The 23,233-nt window shown below is 42.6% G+C and overlaps 1 protein-coding gene across 1 annotated transcript in view; it reads left to right on the plus strand.

Annotated features, from left to right (window-relative positions):
* Nucleotides 1-23,233, plus strand: part of bmpr1ba (bone morphogenetic protein receptor, type IBa) — a 41,406-nt gene that overhangs the window by 1,773 nt on the left and 16,400 nt on the right. The window contains exon 2 of the mRNA XM_052068632.1: nt 15,742-16,097. Within this exon, the coding sequence (XP_051924592.1) occupies nt 15,986-16,097 (112 nt within the window). The 5' untranslated portion in view covers nt 15,742-15,985. The remainder of the gene's footprint in view (nt 1-15,741; nt 16,098-23,233) is intronic.

The raw sequence follows: 23,233 nt of genomic DNA on the forward strand, positions 1-23,233 counted from the left end.
GCGCCAAAATAAAACGATTGTTTCTTTTAACCAAGAAATACAATTAGTGCAAAATAAAAAATATGTCATCAATTATTTATAAAAAAAATAGGTGAACTTGTGAAATGGCGCTAGCATACTCCGCGCTTACCCACTGTATTGCACTCTCCCTCCTGGGACCTGTGCGTCCACGTGTGTGGACATGACGTCTTTGGCTTTCAAGACTATAATGTTAAATTTTGGACTATAAGGGCCTCGCGTCCACTTACGAGGACGTTTCATCAAGTAAAAAAATAATTCTTTGTTTTCTTTGTCAATTAATATGACAATTTAATTGAGGTTCTAATTTAGGGAAGCACGGTGAAGTGACTTCTACTGTTGCTATTCTAGATATTGCTATGCAAAGCATTTCACAATTTTAACTCATTCGCTGAATGTACGTGGACAGTACAGTCATGCAAGAGTTCGGGCTCCAAATCCGAAAAAAAATTATCGGATGAAAACCTGGGACGTCTCTGCGACTGTATTTTATTGCTGATCGTGACGGTGGTACTTCCCGAGCTAAGTATTTATTTATTTCTATTTTTTTAATGTGACACTTGGTCCAAAAAAAAAAAAAAGTGAGGCCGACTGTGAAGCTATAGAGAACACATGAAAGTGGATATTAACTTCAATTTGTCCCGGAGGGGGTGCCATCCGAACACCTGTCCATCAAAGCGTGACGAAAACGTCTCTTGTCATCGCTTGTTGTCTTCCTACACAAGCACATGCACACTTCGGCACGGCTGTCTGTTTACTTGAGGGCTCCCAGCAGCCGTCAACAGCAGCAGCAGAAAGTACTTAGTGCTCTAAAAGCGGCAACGAAGGGCTTTGTCCTAATCCCTGTTTGGGCCACGACACGAGGCTAAATAAACCACTGCAATGGGACACCCCTGTTTACCAGCATCGTGTTTGCAAAATACAAAGAAAAAGCAAAGCGGGGACTCTTCGTTGTTTTTTTTCATTCTCAGTTCCGCACGCATGAAAGACTTAATTGTACACTTTGCTTTTTCTTTGGCTTCTTTCACTAAGTTTTAATGAGCGTCAAGGGATTCATGAACTTTGAGTTTTTTTGAATATATTTAAGTTTAAACTCAGTGGCCTCGAACGTGAAATTTTAGAGGCGCACGTAGAAATGTGAAGGTTGCGCAATGAAAATTGACTTGGGCAAATGCTCTCATTTGTACTCGATTTTATATCCGTACTAATAAATGGGCTGAAATTTGGAACAGAGGTCAGCAAGAAAAAGAAAATCTGCAAATTTAGTTGGTTGCACATGCGAGTCGATTGTCTAAAAATTCATGGGCCATACTACACCATTTAGAGGTATTCTGGAGGCCTATAGAACAACATTTTTAAGGGTTATACTCAATTTTGAGAGGATGAAACTGTGTGTAATGCTTCCTCAAAAGCTTGCTTCTTGTGCCATCTTGCTTGTTCGCCACATGCTTCCGAAGGACGACTCTCTCTCTACCTCTACCTGATACTGCCTGGCCTTGAGGGTGTTCGGAGTGTTGATGTTTGTTTGGAAGTTGCTTCAATTCCTCGGACCGCCGTGGGGTCACATGGCACTGACATCAAAGAAAAAAAATTCTTCCTGGGTGACAGCGGAGAGCCCTTGTGTTTATTCTGAACGTGCCACTGTCTATCTTACTCTCAGATTAACTGTCTCTCCCTCTGTCTGTATTTGTTTCTGCACAATGGACTTAGAAGTGAGGGGTGCCAAAGTAATAGCCATCTGTATCTACTTTGTACAAGACTGTATAGCCGTTGGCAGCAGAGCAGGGTTTGATTCTGGGCTTCCTTGTGGAGTTTTCACCGAGCATGCATACATTTTCTCCGGGTACTCCGGTTTCCTCCACCATTTCAAAAACATGCACGGTAGGTTAATTGAACACTCTAAACTATCCCAAGGTGTGATTGTGAGTGTGAATGGTTGTTTGATTGTGTGCGTGTCAGGTTCTGGACCAAACCAAATAATGTTTTTGAATTCCAGAGATGCAGGCTCAGTCAAAGTGCGATAGCAAAAACTATTTATTGACAGAAAAGCGCACTGACAAAAGTACGAACTGAAATCGCTGGTCACATGGAGCCAGGAAAAACAATGCATAAACAAAGGCACTTGCAAAAGGCAAGGTACGAGGGAACACAGAGAATAAACAAACAAAATGTCAAGAAACCAGTAACGCAAAGCCAAAGTGAAGAGTAATAAGAAAAAAAAATACAAACACTTGCAAACTAGAACCTATGAATGATGAGAGTGACTATGGAAAGTATCAAGAGGTCGAGAAAAGAACACTTGAAGCACAACAGCGGGCAAATTCAATAATCCGAGGAAAAGGAGCAGAAGCCAGAGTCCTTAAATCCAGGGCTAATGATGATAGAGAACAGGAGCTCCAACAGGAGCGAATCGCCCTTCACTCCAGCTGGGGCTGAAAACAAAACAAAAACAGACAGACAGACATGGCAGTGTGCCTTCCGACTGATTGTCTGGCAACCTGTTCAGGGTGTACCCTGCCTACTTCCCAAGGACAGCTGGGAATAGGCTCCAGCACACCCGCGACCCTCATCAGGACAAGCGGATCAGATAACGTATGGAATGTTTACCTATTCAGGAAAAATGCGGAACAATTGTCAAGGCGCCTCTCATGAGTGACATTGCGCAGCGATCGCATTATCACAGTCTACTGGAGGGATTAATAGTTGTGTCTGTGGCATGTAAAATAATTTGTAAAACATTCATACTAATCTAGAATACGGAATTCCATATTTATGTACAATATGTACTTATTTTGACTAAGTTTTATTGCCAGTCATTTTGGCATTAATGGCTGTGTGTTGAGTTATTCTGATGGGCCCGTCAATTTACGCAGTGAAATTGCACACTGACTACTCTACGAATGATTATCAGTAGATGTTGACCGACGAGCTGTCCGAATGTCCAAACGTCAGGCAAAATAATCGTCCAAGTGGCTGATGTTTGTTAATTATTTTTACCTTGATATACTCTGACCAATTACAACAGGTGTACACAAGTAACACTGGTCTCATCACTTATGACGCATGAATCCATACCGTGGTCTTGTATTTGTTGATGAGATCATTTTATGGACTTGTCATTCAAAACAAAGCAAATCAGAATTTTTACAGTGTTGAGATGAGCATTATAAGAAGTTCTGCAAGGAATTGGGCTGGATCTCACTATTCGACACACAACCGAAAGTCACAATTTGTTTAAAAACTCGAAAACTCTTTCACGCTTCGGTGGTGGATTCTCACGAGAGTTTTGGTTAATATTTGAGGCCTATTTTGGCCAAACTGCAAATTGTCCCTCCTATCGGCTGTTCCGCTTTATAGATTTGTGTGTATGAATCCTTAAATAGTTATATTCCCTGGTTAACAATTCACAAGCACGCCGAGCTGTGAGCTTTTTTTTATTTTCTCCCCACCGCCCTCCTCCCTGGGTGTTTTGTTTTGATGTCCTCCGCCACCACAGGCAGATGAATAGCCACATGGAGGGCCCCGGGGTGGGGGGAGCTTGGCCTGGTGAGGAGACGCTTTGGACATGTTAAAGGACACCTGTGGGGCTTTAGGAGGGCCTCTCCATGATGGACAGGGTTCCGCTTCAGGTGGCAGTAATTTCTCTTAAGCCTCGGGGGAGGGGAAGTGGGGATCCTTGTGTGTGTGTGTGTGTGGATATGGGGGGTGTGGGTGTGCGTGCTTGCGCACTGGTGCTTGCAACTTGCGTATCACAATTGAAACGATGTGTTTGTATTCAAGAAATAGTTATACAGCATTCCAGACCCACCTGCATTCGGTGAAAATCCACCAAGTAGACCGTATTAACATATTTTTTAAAACCATCTATCCATTTTGTGATCTGCTTATCCTCGAAAGGGTCGCGGGGCGTGCCAGAGCCGATCTCGGCAGGAGGTGGGGTACACCCTGAACTGGTGGCCAGGCAATCGCTGATTTTTTTTTTCTTCTCCAAAATCTTCAAATTCACATTTTCAACACCTTGTAATCATATTTGATCACGTATTGTTCTCCTGCCATTCAATAAATGACTGAAAAGTGCATCTGTGGCTCTCTTCCACATATGAGGTCATCACAGTAAGTTTACTGTAAAAATAAAAAAGCCCCCACACCCCACCCCAAAAACATCGCAGCACGGTGTGCTTCACAGTTTGAGGATCAAAACCTAGCTCTTAATTCTTTCTGTAGGGAGTTTGCATGTTGCCTCCAAACTGGGCCCTTAGGCACTGTAATTCGGGCTGAACGATTTGATTGTATTTGTAATATATTTGCGATTTGAGAAAGTGCAATTTTGTAAGGCTGCGTTTCAAATGGTCCATCGTTTTATCGACAGCAGAGGGGAGAGAAGTGGGGAAGACGAGGATTCACAGAGCACGAAGCTGTCAGTTGGGTGCCGCCGTTGTAACGGTTGATTTTAGTTCTGGACGATGTATGCGCTTTTACGAGTCTTTCCAACTCTACCTGAAATACAAACACGATTAATGGAAATGGATACAGATGCAGTAATGTGTATGCATCAGGAAAACACACACACACACACATATTCCCTGGCTCACATGTCGCTGCTCTTCAGGGAGTAATGACAAGATTGAGTTACCCTGAATAAGTGTGTGCGCGCTGTCGTTGGTACCTTAACAACTTAACCAACTTAACTGACGTTGCCCTCACTGTTCTCCTGACCTTCATTACCTAAAACTGTTTTTTTACCCCCCCCCCCCACCCCTTTCCAAGAGGAAACTTTTATAGGAGTTGATAGCACTGCACAGAAGCACAAAAAAGAACATGAGTAGATACAATTTTACATGATATAGTAACATGACAAGAAAATAGATGTAAATGTACCACATTAATGTTGCATGTGATGAGAATTTTTGGGGGAAATGGTGTAAAGACCAATGTTGTCATATGAGATGTCAGTATTTTGATCCAAATGAGAAAATTCAGATAATATACAGTACTTGAATCATTCACATGCATAAGATTTGTTGCAAGTCTGAATGAAAAAGGAAAAATCGTTCCTGGTTCTGGTTTGTTTTCCATTAACCAGATTAATGTTGCTATGAAAAAAAATTACACCATTACGATAAGAACATGTTTTCATTCTACAATGAAAAAGTAACAATGACATATATTCCTGAATTCGGGTCTGCATGTGAGTGTTTGGGGTGTGAGCGGTGGCCAACAGAAAAGAGGAAAAGTCACTCTTACAATTCTTTAAAGAAAGAGGCTAAGATGCTTTCTTCAAACTGTCTTAGTTGAGATTAATTGTAAAACTGACCAAAAGACAAACAAAAACAAAACATATTGCATATTTAAACCTCAAAATGTCGATACAAACTTGTAGCAAAGAAGGTCCACTAGCTTATTGCTAACATATAATGCAAAATGCCATAGACAGGCTAACGGAAACTGAACGTATTGATGTTACAATAATTAAAAACCTAAAATAAAACCTACCTTATCACACCAAGCAAAAACACACACAAACAGATCGTGCAACAATACTCACAAGCATATATTCTCAGTCCCTCTGCGCAATGTGTTACTATATTAACCGAAGCATCCTTTCCTTCATTCGGTTAATTACGAATAGTAGACCTCAATGCTGCTCTGTATGTTGTTTGCTCTTACCTTTAATAGTTAGACAACTAGTCAGAGCAGTTTGTGAGATACACACATACTGTACAGATGCATATACACACAACCACACAGTGGCATGTTTGTCAGTGTCAGACCCGTTAGCTTGGGAGGGTACACAGGTCATCTGTGTGTAAGAGGGGTCAAGGTGTCACGGTATCATATTTCAGCTGCAGAAGGCTCCTCTGTTTCCCCACTGAATGGACGCTGTCACTAGTATCTTCTTATAGACTTGAAGGGAAGAAAGGAGAAATAGTAGAGGGGTTTGGGAGGAGGGGGGCGCGGGGCGGCGCTAAGGAAATGAGCCGTCTTGCTTACAGATTGCAGGTTGATAGAGATCTTAATGACACGTTAGGTTAATAACCGGTGCATATGTTTCAATTATGTACCTAATCATTTACATGCAGCTTGATGCTGTGTTTCTACACGTCTCCATCTGTTTGTGTGTGTGTGTGTGTGTGTGTGTGTGTGTGTGTCGCACATTGGTTACTGGAGAAGCTTTTCCTGCATCCTCACATAGTAGTCGCTCTATATTTGGGAGCTGGAGCGAAGCTAGCGACCCCGATGCTCACCCCACACCTGCCCTATGTGTACGTGCATGCCTGTGTGGTGACACACACACACACACACACACAGGCTTGTAAGCTTTTGTATAGCCTGTGTCGCTGCTTTTAAAGCAAGTGTGTCCCGTTACGTCTCTGTTTGCACTCTGCAACACAAAAGATGCACAATTAAAGGTTCACTTTTGAAGGGCGCTTTTCCCAAACATGCTAACGTTCCTTCTTGATATATATAAAGAATGCAGGCCCGAATTTGCAAAGACTGAACTGAGGCCGCTGATAGTACCTTCATTTGTACCGGCAGTTTGCTCTGCCCTATTCACAAAGCATATTGCGCTAATGACATACCAAGGCAAATGCGCCCACCAAGTTTGACAGTGGAGGGCAGTTTGCTCCTCATTTTCCCCTGGTTGCAATAAGCCGCACATGGCAGAGTATTAATGTAGGCTGTGCGCCAAGAACACCGTGGCAGAACAATGGCAGCTAGGAAGAGAAAGATGACATTTTCAGAATGCGAGCTTGGGGTCTTGACCGAAGAGGTTGCTATTTCAACACTGTTTGTTTCTTGGTCAAGGAGAAAATGATTGTGTGAAAATGTCTTCACGTGGTATTGTGTTATATTGAATAGTGCAAATTGACTTTTTGTATGGTTCCTTGGCTAATAAATTAGAATAATAATGCTTGGAACCTCCAATTTTGGCTCTCCCCAGCAACGGCTCGTAACTTGAAAAACTCATGAAAATCAAGCTACCTACCACTGTATGTTAAAAAGCATCAAGTAATCGCTTGTATTGTGTTTTTAGCCAAATGATGGAATGAACTTCTTCCTTGGCTGCGTTGGGTATTCTTGATAAGGAGGGGTGGTGCACAAAAAATTCAAGGGGGATATAAAACGTGAGTCCTCTCCTCCGTTGTCATATTATCCATTTTGACAGCAGCACCATATGCATTTAGAGATATTTTGCCAGCCAAGTCTTCACAGTCATCAACAGATGCATTCTTGGTTTACACAAGCAGACAAGAACAACCTCGGGTCTTCCGAGCTTTCTCGGTTTGCGCGTACTAGGGCCGCAACTGATGCCATTTCACGAGATCACAAAAAAACGGACAAGAACACCAATTGAGAAAAGCTTGAGTCTTCATTTGATGAAATCTTTCAAAACTCCCCTCCATGGAGGGATATGCTTTCCCCTTTTCTCTCTCTTCTATTATGCCAGCTACCCTTTCTCCCTCATTCCATCACACCCCTCTTTCTCCCTCACCCTTTACCCTCCTGCCACCCCACTAATTGCCACTTGTTGGGAGCATCCCGGGAGCTCATTAATTGGTGAAGAGGAGACAGGTGGCGCCACAATGTTGTGATGCCCCGTGTGTGTGCTGGCCTGTCCTTGTTAGGGGTCCCGAGCCCCCTTCTCACTGTAATCTCTTTGTTTATGCAGTGCGAAAAGGGCCTGGCTGGGCTGTGAACTCCCCACGCTCTTATCCCACTGTGCCACTCACCCCTAGTGGACCCATGTGCAAGCCCCCCCGTCCTCGCCAGCTGCCTTTCAAACACCATGTTTTGCTCCCGTCACCTTCCAACCCCATTTCTGACGCCTTCCTTCCAAGTTGTCACCATGCGATAACGGCTTCACAATCGTGTCGATGTGGCATTGCCTTCCAATTCAGAGAAGAACAGCTCCATTGTGGCCATGGAGACCCCAGACCCCAGATCCACCGTGGGTGGACCAGCCAAGACACATCATGTTAGATGGCAGTAATTGTTCAAACTTTATGGCACATGATGTGCCGTTAAGGTTCTACAGTATATTGTATTTATGTAGGATCCTTAGGGGGAGCGGCGGGAGGGGGTGTTGTGCTTCATGATGCCGGACCTAAATTTACCTAAGACAAAACAGGGGGGCAGTCACGCACCATCAGGATAAATCACCCGAAAGTGCCATTGTGCTTGGCAAGTGCGAGAATGCGAGAAAAAGATGATCATCAAGTAGAGAGCAGCGTTGCACACACGCACAGACACGCGCGCACACACAAAGGTTTTTATTCCAGCAAAGCTATTCTTGACCAAGCGGGCAGTTGTCATACGGCGCGTGCGGATCTTTTATTAGCTTCCCACTTCAGGAGGTCTTCCCTTACTTGGTGACTGGATAATCAAAGTCATCCCGGTGGTGCCCAGCCATCATATGACCACCACTGTGTGAAGAGGTGTCACGTTATTATTGACTACAGCTAGTGAAACCTCAGTTACAGTGTCTCACCATTCATCCATCTGGTGATGAGTGTCATGTGCCACTGTAGGTTAAAGGTGACCTGCTTTTTACATTTATATATATATATATATATATATATATATATATATATATATATATATATATATATATATATTAAAAAAAATAAAATAAAAAAAAATCCTCATCTCACCCTTCGGGTGGGTTCCGTCCCTCATTCAGCTCGGGTCCTCTACCAGAGGCCAGGAAGCTTGAGGGTTCTGCGCAGTATCCTTGCTGTTCCCAGCACTGCACATTTCTGGACTGAGATGTCCGATGTTGTTCCCGGGATCTGTTGCGACCACTCATCTAGTTTGGGGGTCACTGCCCCGAGTGCTCCGACCACCACAGGCACGACTGTCACCTTTACCTTCCAGGCTCTCTCCAGCTCCTCTCTGAGCCCTTGGTATTTCTCGAGTTTCTCATGTTCCTTCTTCCTGATGTTTCCATCACTTGGGACTGCTACATCCACTACAACGGCTTTCCTCTGCCCTTTATCTATGATCACGATATCTGGTTGGTTCGCCATTACCATCTTTCGAATCCCGCTTGGGGCAAAAATGAGCACATAACACCATCCAGTGTGGGTCCTTGGGCAAGATCCTTCACGCTAATGCCTACCTCATACAATGATGAGAGACAATAAAACGAATATATATATATATATATATATATATATATATATATATATATATATATATATATATATATATATTTGGGGTGTGAAAGTGAAACTGGTAGGATCCTCAGGGTGCCATGTGCACTAACATAAAAATATATAACACATACTCTATATATTTGTAATATTACTGCTACCAATTATACCAATAATAATAATTGCGGTCATACCGGGTGCTAAAGTTCGGAGTGATGCAATGTTGTGAGGAATATGATTTTTTTTTTTCCCTTTTCCACAGTTTTTGTTTAAATCATTTAAAAAACTATTTAACTGGATGTGGGTATTTCTCAGAATGTTCTGAACGTCCCACTCACCAAGCAATGACCTGATTTTTTTGCCATTTTTGCCATTGATTCATGGTTTCAACCCTGCCCTTTTAGTCATGATTTTCAAGGTTTTTATTGCTGAGCTCAAATACACTTAGATGGAACACAAAATGGAAGGTGGGTGGCCACAGCTTGTGCTCGCCTCCATTCTTTGCTAGTCTGTGAGGGAAAAGTATGAATCAGAGAAAGAGGCGGCCTTCACAGAGATCCCACTCACTAAACTTCTTCTGTCCACTGTTGCTGTTTGAAATTGCTAACATTCCAGCCTTTTGGCCCCTACACCCCTTGCTTCTTCATGAGAGGGGCCTTCATTCATTTGACTTCTGCCTCGGGGGCCGAGCGGTGGGAAACGCAATCTGTATTCTATATAAACTTATTTATGGAGGATACTGCAATTTGATTGGATAACAAAGACTGAAAGTACAGTTGATCTTAAAATGTACGATTCTGTCTCTCTGTGGCCGCTAAAGTGAAGCAAACCTTTACTTGTCTCACAATGGAGAAATTCCCAATTTGCAGCAACAACATGATGAAAGGGAGAAGTAGAACAGCAAAAAGTATATAAAAAAATATACATTATAAAATATAATTGTGTGTGTGTGTATGTATATTATATACATACATATATATATAAGGGCGGCCTGGTAGTCCAGTGGTTAGCACATCGGCTTCACAGTGCAGATGTACCGGGTTCGATTCCAGCTCCGGCCTCCCTGTGTGGAGTTTGCATGTTCTCCCCGGTCTTTCCAGCACCCCCCGCGACACTAGTGAGAATCAAGCGGTTCGGAAAATGGATGGAATGGATGAAACCGAATTGTTCGAAAACCGAAACCACACTCTTTAAAAAAAAAGTTTACTGAACACATCTGCTCACAATGGAAAGCCACTTCCTCGTCTACCCGAGGAAGCGTCATTTTCTCGTGTAAGAAAGGCGAGAGGAGTCAAGTGGTGCATTCAAGTGCACTCAGTTTGTTCGAGAACCGAAATTTGTTCGTCATCCGAGGCATAAAAAACTCGAAATTTTTGGTCGAAAACCGAATTGGTCGAGAACCGAGACGTTTGAAAACCGAGGTTTGACTGTGTATATCTATCTATCTATCTATCTATCTATCTATCTATCTATCTATCTATCTATCTATCTATCTATCTATCTATCTATCTATCTATCTATCTATCTATCTATCTATCTATCTATCTATCTATCTATCTATCTATCTATCTATCTATCTATCTATCTATGCAATTGGAGAGAACGTCAATATTTATGATATCACAATCACACTGGTGAACTTGTGAGACCACCCAATGCTTACCCCCCACCCCATTTTGTTGAGGGGGAGGGGGGCATTCCACCTATCCATGTCAACATTTTTATTGTGGGCTGTAAAGTGATCCGGTGAATGGTTTCACAATGACAAAACAAGCAGTTAAAAAAAAACTGTATATCCTTAGGCCCTAATTAACTTGACATGGACTGACATCCAACTTGGTATGTCGGTGGCAAGTGTGTGTGTGTGTGTGGGGGGGGGGCACACACGTGTGAGATGGCGGTACTGGGGGTACGTCATTTACAATCGCTTTCAGTGACAGTTTATACTATTGCTTCAACAGACTAGGTTTGACTTTGTAAAAATTAGAAATGTTTCTAGAAGTCATGACTGTTTTGCGATTTCAACACTATAGGTTTGTTTCATTGTCAGGGAGAAAATTATTGTATGAACATTTTAAGTCTTCATTTTGTTGGAAGGAAATGTTGAATATGTGGTTTCCCCAGTTTTCTGTGATGTAGAAACCCAAGTGCTCCCATGCGTAATTTATCTTTCAAATTCTGACTCCTCTCTTCCAACTGTTGACTTTCATCCTGAGAACAAAATCCTTCACTGGTGGCTCTGAGTGTTTTTCCTCTCTTCCAGAGTTGAAAGGTCACTTCAGAACAAATCAGCGACAGGTTCAAAGGTGAACCTGGCCAACTTGTTATTTTTCTCTGCTTCTCTCCGTCGGTCACGGCTTTACCATCATCATCATCATCATCATCGTCATGGCTGCTGATGTTATCCCTCATTTCCTCACTTCTCTCCACAATTTCCTGTGTGGAGACTTGGTAGCAGCCAAAGAAAAAAATCCATTTGGCGTCGAAATTGCAAGATTAACTTATTTTATATTGTTTAACCGCAGTTACTTTGAAGAGTAGAATTAAACAGAAAGACTAGAAATAATTCATTGTCAAAATAGTCCAGCACTTCGAAGCACAGTGTATACTGTGCATTGGTTGTTCATCTTTATATGCCCTGCGATTGGCTGGCAACCAGTTCAGGGTGTCCCCTGCCTACTGCCAGAAGACAGCTGGGATAGGCTCCAGCATGCCCACGACCCTTGTGAGGATAAACGGATTCGAAAATGGATGGATGGATGACTAATGTGATCGCTCCGCTTGCTATTAACTCATTCAGTGCCTATGATGATTCATTCGCCAAATAAAACCGTCACAGCCCCTGATTTTGATGAATACATTCAGCCAATGAGAAAATCAGAACGGAAGAAGAAGGTGGGGTGGGAATGGGGCCTAAGATGGAAGAGCCATACTCAAGAACTGTGCAATCCAGATGGCTGACACTTGAGCAAAGTATATTTGAAGCTGAACAGAAACCAAAGATTCTGTCATCCTTGATGATGATGGCGATCACAGAGAAAAAGTAAAGATGACTCTTAGTGGAGTAACAGCTGTTCCAAAGTCATTTCAATCAAGTGTCGCCATGATCCAGAAGTGTTGCATGGGAGACTTGGGTAGCAATGAGGTTAAATGCTAACTGCTCAGTATCATAACGCCTTCTGTCACATGTATGCTATTATTGTGCTATACTAATGTGTGGAAAAATCATGCACCTGCATGTATTGTAGACATAAATAAAAATACGTAAGGCCAAATGAAAGTGCTTGCGGTCAAACTTGGCAGCCCTTGAATGATCACCGTGTCAAACATTTGGAGCAATGAGGTGAAAATGACTGTAAATGCATGTGTATAAAGTGCAGGACATTTTGTGGTGTATGTGGTGAAGAAAGGTAAAAAGTCTCTAACGCCATTCAGGGGTAAAGGATTGCTATGTAAATGCTGCGGTGGATTAGTGTGAATGGACAGCCTTAAAGCAGATTATCTTTTTAGTAAAAAGGACCGCTCCAATGAATGGGCACGGATTAGCAGATGTGCCGCTGTGTCACCAGAGGTGTTCACCCCCCTGCTTGTAAATCATTTTACACAGCCTGTAATGGTTATAAGGAAGTGGTCCCAATCCATTGACAACTGTGGCAAGCCCCTCCCCCACCCCTCAGGTTGAGTTTATCCCGCCGTACTTTACTGGCTGTTAGCATGTTAGCTTGTTATCAGTTCTTACAATTGAAACCTGATTACAGAGCAGGATTTAAAATCCTTACCACTCTGTGTCAATGTGTTCTATACTAAAATGCATTTACTCTATTCGCATATCAGTTGGTAGCTTGCTAGCATTTTATCTAGTCTATGACCTGCCATCCTGTACCCTGGTTGCTGTGTTGCTAAGTATATATTATGTCCCTCGTATGGTTATTTAAAAATTGTGAGCAATTTAGAATCTTTTCATGTTGTTAATTTGTTATGCGTTAGCATAAATGGGCATCATCATCATTATAGCATTTGTACAAAAGATTTTAAAATATTACTTTTTCTCTCTATTTTGGTTAATTTTAGGAAAAGGCATACATTTTTTACAGTGGAAAAGGACTTTAAAGTTATTTTTAATGCTTTCAAATGTAACAATGGATCAAATTTAACCCAACCAGTATGAAATGTCTCACGCTAACTAAGAGAAGACACCTGCGGAGTTAGCTGCTAAATCTTCAAGTGTGAAGTTATCAGGGGGCGGGGGGCAGTCATAAAATGTGCTTCAGTTTCTAGTCTGTGCTCATTAAAGAAAGGCCATGAAACACGTAAGTGATGACTTTGTTATCCCGAGGTCATTCCGCCTTGCCGCCCAGGACATGTCTGGACCTGATTGTCCTGACACTGCTCAGTGTTCACCAGTGACCAAACCAATTAATTAACACGGCTCATGATTGGCCAGACACTCTGAGTGTGACTCGGGTCACAGCCATGGCCGACCCAAAACAGTACATGGGGGCGGGGGGGGACGTCAACGCCTTTGCTATAATTTTAGTCGAGGTTCAATCTTAATGTGGGAAAGGGCACTTGAATGAGCGAACCTCTTGTATATTTACGTAGTGATGTTTCCTCTCATTGCAAAGAGCTGCTCTTTTGTTCGCAGCTAATGAACAACGCGAACCAGTGTGAGAAAGAAAAGAAGCGTTCGTCAGGGGCGGCCGCTACAAACGAGAAAGATTAGCATGAAAATAAAGCCGCTTTGTCACTTCTGTTTAGCGTCACGACAACAATCGGCATGACCTCTTGCTTACAGTTATTTGTTTAACACAAATCGTCCCTCTGCCACTGTGTGAACAAAAGAAATGAACAAAACCACAACAAATAATAATCCACCGGGCATTTAGTCATGCATTACGACGGCTCCTCTCGCTTGTTTATGCTAATATTGTAGATTATGCTAGCTACCACCTTACACATTAGAAATAATCAGAACGATGAATAATCAAAAAAATTGCCCAACAGCCATTTATGCAATGTTTTTGTCATATGATTAAGCAATCACTCCTACCCGGTTATTCATGATCACCACCACCTTGCACATTAGAAATAAACATGACAACTAAAAATGTTCCAGTGTAAAACAAAAGACAGCAGCACATATGGGCTACACCGATTATCTGATTTCTCCTCTTGCCTTTAAGAGGTGGGACCTTCTGAGGTGCCAAGTGACGTAGGCACATCTCCGTATGAGTGTCTGGGTGTGAGATGGGGCTCACAGCAGTGTGTCCATTATGTTTGCGGAAGATGAAGAAACCAGCTCGTGACGAACTTGTGCAAAATACATTGAATTGCCTTGCGTATGAAATGTGCTATGTAAACAAAGTTGCCTTGCCAAAGCTGCTTAGAGATTGACTAACATTTTTTTTTTCAGGACTGATACCGATTAAAAAAACAAAAAGGCTGATGTCGTCAAGATGCCAAATAACTGTGACAATAATTGGTCTATCCCTGTGTTTACAACATTTAAATAGGCCCCATATCTCTGACAATGTTGAAATTCTACCACACTAGGACTTTCCCTTTTTACACAGTATAAAAAAATCCCCAGTGCTCATAACAGCTCTCATCCCCTGTTGACTAAAATAAGAACTTTGGCCTTAAAGCTTCAAGGACTCGTTGAGTACCGCACAAATGCGCCCTTCTTGAGTGTTGTCGTAAACATTCTTTGAATTTGGCTCTCGACCCTGAATCTCCGCCTGTGCCAGCAGCGAGGGTACGCCACCTGGTCTTTGAAGGTCCACCAACATTGACAAATGAGATTTTTTTTTTGTGTCAAAAAGTTATGTGATGCGCAAAGTAACTGTTCATTGCTATTTACTGTCATTTCTCCTTTGCCTCTGTGCGCAATACGCCACAGTTGAAAAAGTCCACAGATTGCTCAGAAAGAAAGGCGTGCTGATTGCAGCTTTTGCTCAATTCATGATAACCACCACCTTGCACAACAGAAATTATCGAAATGATTAGAATTAAGCAATGGCGCCATAAAGTAGTCCATGCCACGCTTGGTAACAATCTTACACATCCGTAATGTGCTCGTATGTGTCATAGTTTATTTGTTGTATTGTTTTTTTTTTTAATGATAAACACCACCTTCCACAATCAAAAGTTGTCCATGGCATGCATGGGCACACGCTTCTGTCATCTCACAATGAGATGATTCCTTTCTCCAGTTATTCAAGATAACCACTACCTTGGGCGATAGAGATAAACAAGCCGACTCGGAATAATTCAGAAGAATCCAGGCCAGGTCTCTCACAGTTGGAATGGCCAAGTAGTGTGTGGATACCCTGAGTCAGCTCCTCCTGCTTTCTATTATATATGCATACACCCCCACCACCGCCCCTCTTTTCCCCTTTTGCACTAAACCTGGTATTTTTCATGTCTGCTCCCTGCCCCGTTGCTTTTCCTCCCACGGACCCCCCTCCCACCCCCACTCCGCCGCCTCCCTCCATATGCATCCCAGCCCGCCCTCCTTACTGGGCAAGTAAACTCTCTCTCTCTCTCTTTCTCTCTGTGCTATTGTCAGTTCAGGTTGGAGGACGAGCCACTAGACCTGCTGCTCTTGCCGGTGGTGGTGGTGATGTTGGTGGCAGCGCATTTGGCGTGGACTTTGTCACATCGCGGCAATACAGAAGCTCTGCTCTGACAACCCACTTCACTCCCATCCACGTCATCCTCCACACTCAACAGGAGAAGAGAGAGGCAGTGCGTGAGGAGTGTCAAGCAAGCGTGGAGGGGGAATAGACCGCAGCGGCGGGCCCACTCTGACCATGCCAGTGTGGGGAGGAAGGCTGGCTGTCTGCCTGTGGAGCCACAGCACTGCGCTGCTGCTACTGCGACTACTATTGCTTGGACTCGTCTCTCTGGAGTCACCGGTGCATGGTAAGAGCCCATTCTTCCCTTTAATTCACGTGTACTCACTCTTTTATTGTGTAAATGCTGAAGAGCAAAAACACATAGTTCTGTAGCCCCGAAAATAGAGATGTTCTTAGAATTTTGCTTTTACTCCTTCCACATTTCTCCACCATTCCATCTTTAAAATATTTACCTCAATTAGGACATGTTTTGCACATTCCCATTGTTCCTACTTTTCCAATGAATTAAAAAAAAATAATCCAAGTGAAATGAATGAAGATATATTCCCAATTGACGTCGTCCACATTTCACAGCATATTGAACAACTGATTCAAACCAGCTTCAACTTTTCCACTCACTCATCTACAGTTCACGTTGCCCAAATTCACACATTTCTCCGTATTTCCCACAGCAAGGTTGCCAGATCCGTTTCTATTTATCACGTTCTCAAAGCTCTAACATTTTCACAAATTCAAACATATTTGACATTTTTAGCTCTTTCCACATTTTTATCCCTTCAATTCCAACCGCAAGGCTCACATTCAACAAATTCACACTCAGTGTACGGGTGGGTGTGAATGTTTGATGGTGGTCGGAGAGGCGCACACTGGCAGCCACCCTTCCGTCAGCCTGCCCCAGGGCAACTGTAGCTACAGAACATAGTTTACCGTCACCAGAGTGTGAACGTGTGAGTGCACGAATAATATATCTATTGTTAGAGCTTTGTGTGTCCGGTTATCCAGAAAATCGGCATATTAATCTGACGCTTTATTCATTCAATTAACTCCTCTGCATTTCAGTTCAACATCAGCTTTTCAGCATCCATAAGCGATTTGTACAGGAATTTGCAGTCTTTCCAGGGTGTTCTCACCAATTAATTTTGACTACTCTTGAATAATTACTTGTCAATTTAATGACAAGTGTGCGAATGTATTGACAAACGCTGTCAAAGCGCATCAGCCACATTGCCCGTGACCATGTTTGGTATATGCTGTGTGACTGCCGAGGTGTCACAGGCACAGCTCTCTTATCTTTAGCGCTACTGTGAGCTCTGGGGTCGTCACGGTTGTTTAAGGCTCGTGCATTTATATTCTCCAAATATGAAGAAGCAGGGGGAAGTATGTCATCTCATTTTTTAAATTGGTATCATAATATTAATTAATTATATATAATTAATAATATATAATTGGCGATAATTTACTTTCCTAGTCGATGTTGGCTCTGACCAACCAGAAGATGTAAAAATGCTGACGTAATCGAGGGCACTCTGGCCCTGTGAATGCATATTTGAAATCAGATTGATGAAAGGAACTGCCCCATTGCAAAGTTATTTAAAGTTACATCAGCCAGCACAGCAGATTATGAATACTCTTGGGCAGATTAGAGTGACGTGGCAACACTTACTGGCTGAAATTTGATTGGACCAAAAAAAAAAAAATCCAACCTCCACATACACACTCTGGTAGCAGTGCACCGAATAGAAACACTATGAACTGAAGACAATACACTGTTGGGAATAAATTACTACAATTTTGTATGGAAAATATTAACTTGGTTTTCAAATGTAGGCCAGTGGTTATAATAGTGTTATTAAGGCCATCATAGAAGTCCTTGTTGGCCCTAACCATGGTCAGGGCCAGTCGAAAAGCTCTAAAATGAATGACTAATGGATTGACTTTATTGGGCACACGATGAGTTTGCATGTTAAGAGTTGATTTTGATGTTGGTCCACATTTCGATTAGTCGTCCTTGGTGGAGGTCCACGCGCTACTAAGAGCTATTCTTTTTACCCCCCACCCCCACCTCCTTCTATGGTTTACACCTGCTTGATACATTATCATCCCACCGTCACATTCCAAAACAGGAGGAATTTGAAGAATAACGTGCGCACTCTTAAGCTGTCTGCTTTACTGCCCTGCCTCGTGAATGATAGTGGCTGAAGTTCTTTTTCTCTTCCTTTTCTTTTTGGTGCAGTTTGGTTCTATTTAAAGTGAGTGGGTTTGTTTCAGCCGGGGGAAGCTCTGAAGTATGGCCAACTCGGGGGCTCATCATAGCTCACGTGGCGTGACCCCCCCCCCCCGCTCTCCGAGGTCGTCCAGGAACCTTTTGGCCGCGCGTCATCCATCCTCTCGTCCATCTTTCGCTGACACGGCTCGCTTTAGAGGCAGCTTTCCGTTCTGGTCTGCCATCCAAACGAGTGGCTCTGAAAGCCGTGACCGTCTGAGCATTTGGCACACACACACACACACACACACACACGCACACACACACACACACACACACGTAGAAGGCAAACATACAAAGTGTCTGCACGTTTCTGATTCATGTGAACACTGACTGTTCTGTACAAGAATCCAAACAACAGCTGTCAGCGACTGAGACGTATGTGAAGCCTGACATCAAGTTGAACCCAGGCCAAGTTTTTTCTTATTCTCTCTGAATCATTTCAGATATTTATTATATATTTTCAGTGGATTTTGTAGACAAATCTCCAAGCACATTTGGCTCCCAAAACATAGCTTTTGTTTTCCTGAAATTTGTCACCCAAAGACATCTCGTTGTGCTGCATGCCCGACAAATTTGTATTTGAATATGTGTATCATTATCCAACTTCTGCAAAGAATGCTGAGCAGTTGAATCCGGTGTTGGGGGAGGAAGACATCTAAAGCAGGCTCAGTAGGGGCTCTCGAAGACCGGACTTGGGCACCCTTGCAATATATGATCATGAGAATACCATGCACTGCCCAAATTAGATGGCAGAGGCCAATAAGATTTGCAATTTAACATCGGCATCTATATCGATATCTGTTTCTGACTGGATGTTTTGGTGGAGAAAAAAAATGCCCAAATGCTATCATCCAATACTTGCATAAAATGCAGTTGCACTCCATCTTTCGATTTCTTTATCCCCTTATCCTCATGAGGATCGCAGGGAGTATCCCAGCCATCTTCGGGCAGTAGGCGGGGGACACTCTGAACTGCTTGCCAGCCAACCGCAGGGCACACATAGACGAACAACCATTCGCGCTCACAATCATATCTCGGGACAATTTAAAGTGTTCCATTCGCCTGCCATGTGTGTTTTTGAAATGCGGGAGGAAACCTAAGTACCCGGACATAACCCGTGCAGGCATGGGGACAACATGTAAACTCCACATTGGAATCAAACCCTGCACCTCTGCGGAGTTGCACTCCTGCCAGTAAAATAATGTTCATGCTGCCCCCCCACAATCAGATTTTAGCTTTTAGAATCAATCGTGCTCTCCGATGTTCCTTCATTAAACTATATTAGCAACGGGACACTTTTCTGAACCAATCACAGCCGGCCTGCTTGGTTGGTCAGAGCAGAACTTGTTCAAGCCAAATTCTACAAGCAAAACTCAACTGTAGTGGTGTGCACTTATTAATTCATTTTATAATCAGCATTTATGGTGACTGTGGTGTAATTCTTCATGTTATTGGATGAATGTTGATTCATATTGATGACGTTTTGTGGCATAATTGCATGGTGTTATAATGCATCATTTTACAAAATTGCTGGTTTTCTAAAGTTGGGTGCCTTAAGTTAGACAAGTCCCCATTAAATGTGTCGTCCTCCTACCTAGCAACATTCAAAATCATAACTTCCTGAGAATAAGTATTAAACAAAAAAAAAATCATTAGTTATTTAATTTTTCAAACCTTCAGGATGTCTGATGGTGAAAGCTTACTCGGGTGCCCCCCCAGGCCTTTTAAGTTGTTTGAACTTCTTCTCGGGGCTCATTCATTGGCCCACGCATAAGTGATGGATTGACACAGCAATGGGATTGTTCGTTCATTCATTGGCTGGCTCGTCGATGATTGATGTGGCTGGTAAAAGATTCAGCTCGGCGTGGGAGGAAAGAGATGGAACGGGTGCAGTGCCTCGGCCCTTTGAGACATGCTTTTGTCTTCTCTATTGTCATCTTTTCTTTGAACCAGTATGCTGATTCTCCATTGCGCTGCCAGTGTTCTCTAGTTTCCACTTATCAGTTGGGTTAAATACTATTTACACTGAGTTATGTGTCCACCAACTTTGACCGTGCGATGAATTTAGCGTTTGAATGATGTCATACAAGAGTCAAAATAGATCACTGTCATGATTAAAAGTAAAAACAATCTCCCTCATCTTTTTCATTTCACCAGCCTTGCAAAAATTACGACTTTGGAGGAATGTTGTGCAAAGAGCCAACTTGCCGCCCATCTTCTTTTTCATAGCAGACCCTTGAAATGATCATCACATACAGTATTTATGCTATGCTCTTCCCATATTAGCAAAGGCAAACAAAAAGCTCGTCAAGAGTTTTTGGCAGCTCTCACTGTCTTGCAGGAGAATACCAGACAAGCCATGGGAGGATTTACAATCCTTAACTGGCCCATATACAACTCTGCTTTAAATGTTGTGTCTGTCAAGGCAATCCTCCTTCGGACAAACAAGTACAGGGCGACATGTTCCCTGTCTGTCAAGGAGAAATGAGCGCACGCTATGTAACACTCACACACGCGCGCACAGATCTCTTGTAACCTTCCACCTACGCCAGGCTGCAGCCTTCAGTGTGACTTCTGGGAAACGAGGAGCGCTAGCTTACATTTCATTGTCCTTGGTGGAAAGAAGCAACACTGTATCAGTTTTCACGTTCAAACGCTCCGCCAGTTGCTGCGCTTTTGTCACCAGCCACTAATGAGACGCTGGCACCCCCGTGCGTGTAGAGTCTGAGGATCTGTTTGAGCTCCGCCAAACACCTGCCCTCGGTCCCTCCCTCACTACGTTTCGCCAAAATATCTACAGTCTACATGTTGTTTTAACACTTCTCACTGAGTTGTTACAATGCTGAGTAACTTTTCACCAGCTTTCACTGTAGTTTAGTTATCATCAAGGTGTACAGTCTTACCTTGACTTGCGATTGCCCCGAATGCTTGCCGGGTGTAGTTAAAGTTTTGTTCATGGAAGTTATTGCTTTTGAGTAAAAAAAAAAATAGGTACATTTGTTCCGTAGAGACTAAGAAATTGTTTTGTCAAACACGGTTGATGTACTCATATTTGAGTCAGAAGAGACAGTTGCTGTGTTAACAAGCTTCAGTTAATGTTTTTGAGTAAGAAGTAGTTTGGCCTAAACGGGACACATAACAGTATCTTGTCTTTGAATTTTGAATTTAATGTTATTTGGTCTCCCGCAGGGGAAACTTGTCTTGGAGGACAAGACACCCCCCCCCCCCCCAATGCTGCTACATACATCGGAAAATACTTCAGATTTTTTTCATGTCAACAATGTGATAATGGTATTCGCTGATTACGTCATTTTATGGATACAGTACCTTCATTTTTCTTTCTAAAGTCACAGGAGCGGGGGAGGGTCTTTATGATGGTCTATATTGACAGAATTGATGTTGAACGGTAGAAGACAGGAACATCGATGTCGGCTGTGGGAATTGACGTTTGAAAAGATTGAAAATAAATCTTTGTGATTTACCACGAGACAGCCAGGTAATGTTATGGTTGATGGTTGGATTAGAGGCGACAGGTAGAAGTTGGGTTAAGGTTTGGGTTGAGGTGGCATGATGTGAGAGGTATTGGGTTTGGGTTTGGGGGCGGGTCAGGGTTGGTATCAGGTGGTTAGGGATAGGCTTAAGGGTTAAAGTTTTAGTGTTGGATTAAGTTGGGGCTGGATGTACGTTTTTGAGATGGTTTGTAGTCATAGGCTTTGGCTATTATGGTTAGGACTTCAATTTGGAGAAGGCCAAGGATGTTGCATTAAAATTGAGCTTTGGTTCATCGTGATATTGGATAAAAGCCTTTTGATAGTAGATATGAAAGGAATATTCCAAAATATCAGATTGAGGCAGTACATCAGAATGTAAATCACTTTTAGACCACGCATAGACGACTGAAGACATAAAGTATACAGTCTACACATGCTCAGTTTTCACTGGTTTGTCCATAGGGTTGTCGCCAAGCAGTTAAAATATGACATTGGCCAGCAGCCAGAGAAATAGATCCTCCTCTTGTGGTTACAAGTGATATACACTCAGTTTGCCTGCAGCGGGCTGTTTTCATCATTTACTCAGAAGTACTTCTTCTGTGCCTGATAAAATTTATGAAAAAGCATGACGTGATATTTTAGACCCCTCGGAAGCAGGAATGTCAACTAGGAGTCACACAAATGGAACTGTATGAACGTTTCACATCAATATCGTAGTGTACCAAAGATCAAGGATTTGTTTTTGGCACTGGGACAAGTCAAAATGTTAGTTTTACTTACACATTTCTTGCACAAAGCACCAATGCTGAAAATATGACAAAAAATATGTAAAAATCCCAAATCTTTATTTTGAGAAACAAAATCCCTAAAAATGTGTTTTTAAAAAACGGCGAGAAAAAATTAAGACACCTGAGGAAAAATACAAAAAATAGAAAAATAAAAATGCAATGAGAAAAATTGTCATCCCTGGAATAGTAGCGCACACAGGACATGATACGGAGCTGTTTTTTAAAAGTCATTCGCAGCCAAGGATACTCACTGTAGAAATAAGTCTGCTTAATTTCAAAACAACCATCTCAGAGAGTAGTATTAATTATTAACATTTACAGAATGTTTGATATCACTTGTAAATCCAGGTTTGTGTTTACATACTGTATGGCTTTTGAAACAGACAATCAATATACAGTATGTAATGTGGACCTTATGACTATCCAGGTGGAAATGAGTGTTTAAATGCACGTGTGCATGTTTGTATGAACAAGCTTGACAGCATGTTTGTCCAGTTGAGATAGTGCAGAGGAGGCCTGGAGCTGGCGATGGCTGATTTGTGCCTCAGTTAATGGCCAGCTAATCACACGCGGTAGACAGCCGGACGCACGCCACTGTAAACACCCCGTACCCGTTGGCTGCACATTTGTATACCGGTGGCATTTGTTCATTTGTTGTGTGTCCCAAAAACACAAGTGCTGATGCCCACGCGCACACACACACACACACACACACACACTGTATATACAGTACTGTATATACAGTACTGTATATGTGTTATAAATGAGAGCAACATGACTGTTGGAGCTCACGGATGACTGAGATGCCGCAGACCAGAACGCAGGGGAAATAAACACATGCCAGCTTCAATGTGAACACCATCAAATTGTGCCTGCC

Source organism: Hippocampus zosterae, chromosome 6 (assembly GCF_025434085.1).
Source record: "Hippocampus zosterae strain Florida chromosome 6, ASM2543408v3, whole genome shotgun sequence".
Taxonomy (NCBI): Eukaryota; Metazoa; Chordata; class Actinopteri; order Syngnathiformes; family Syngnathidae; genus Hippocampus; species Hippocampus zosterae.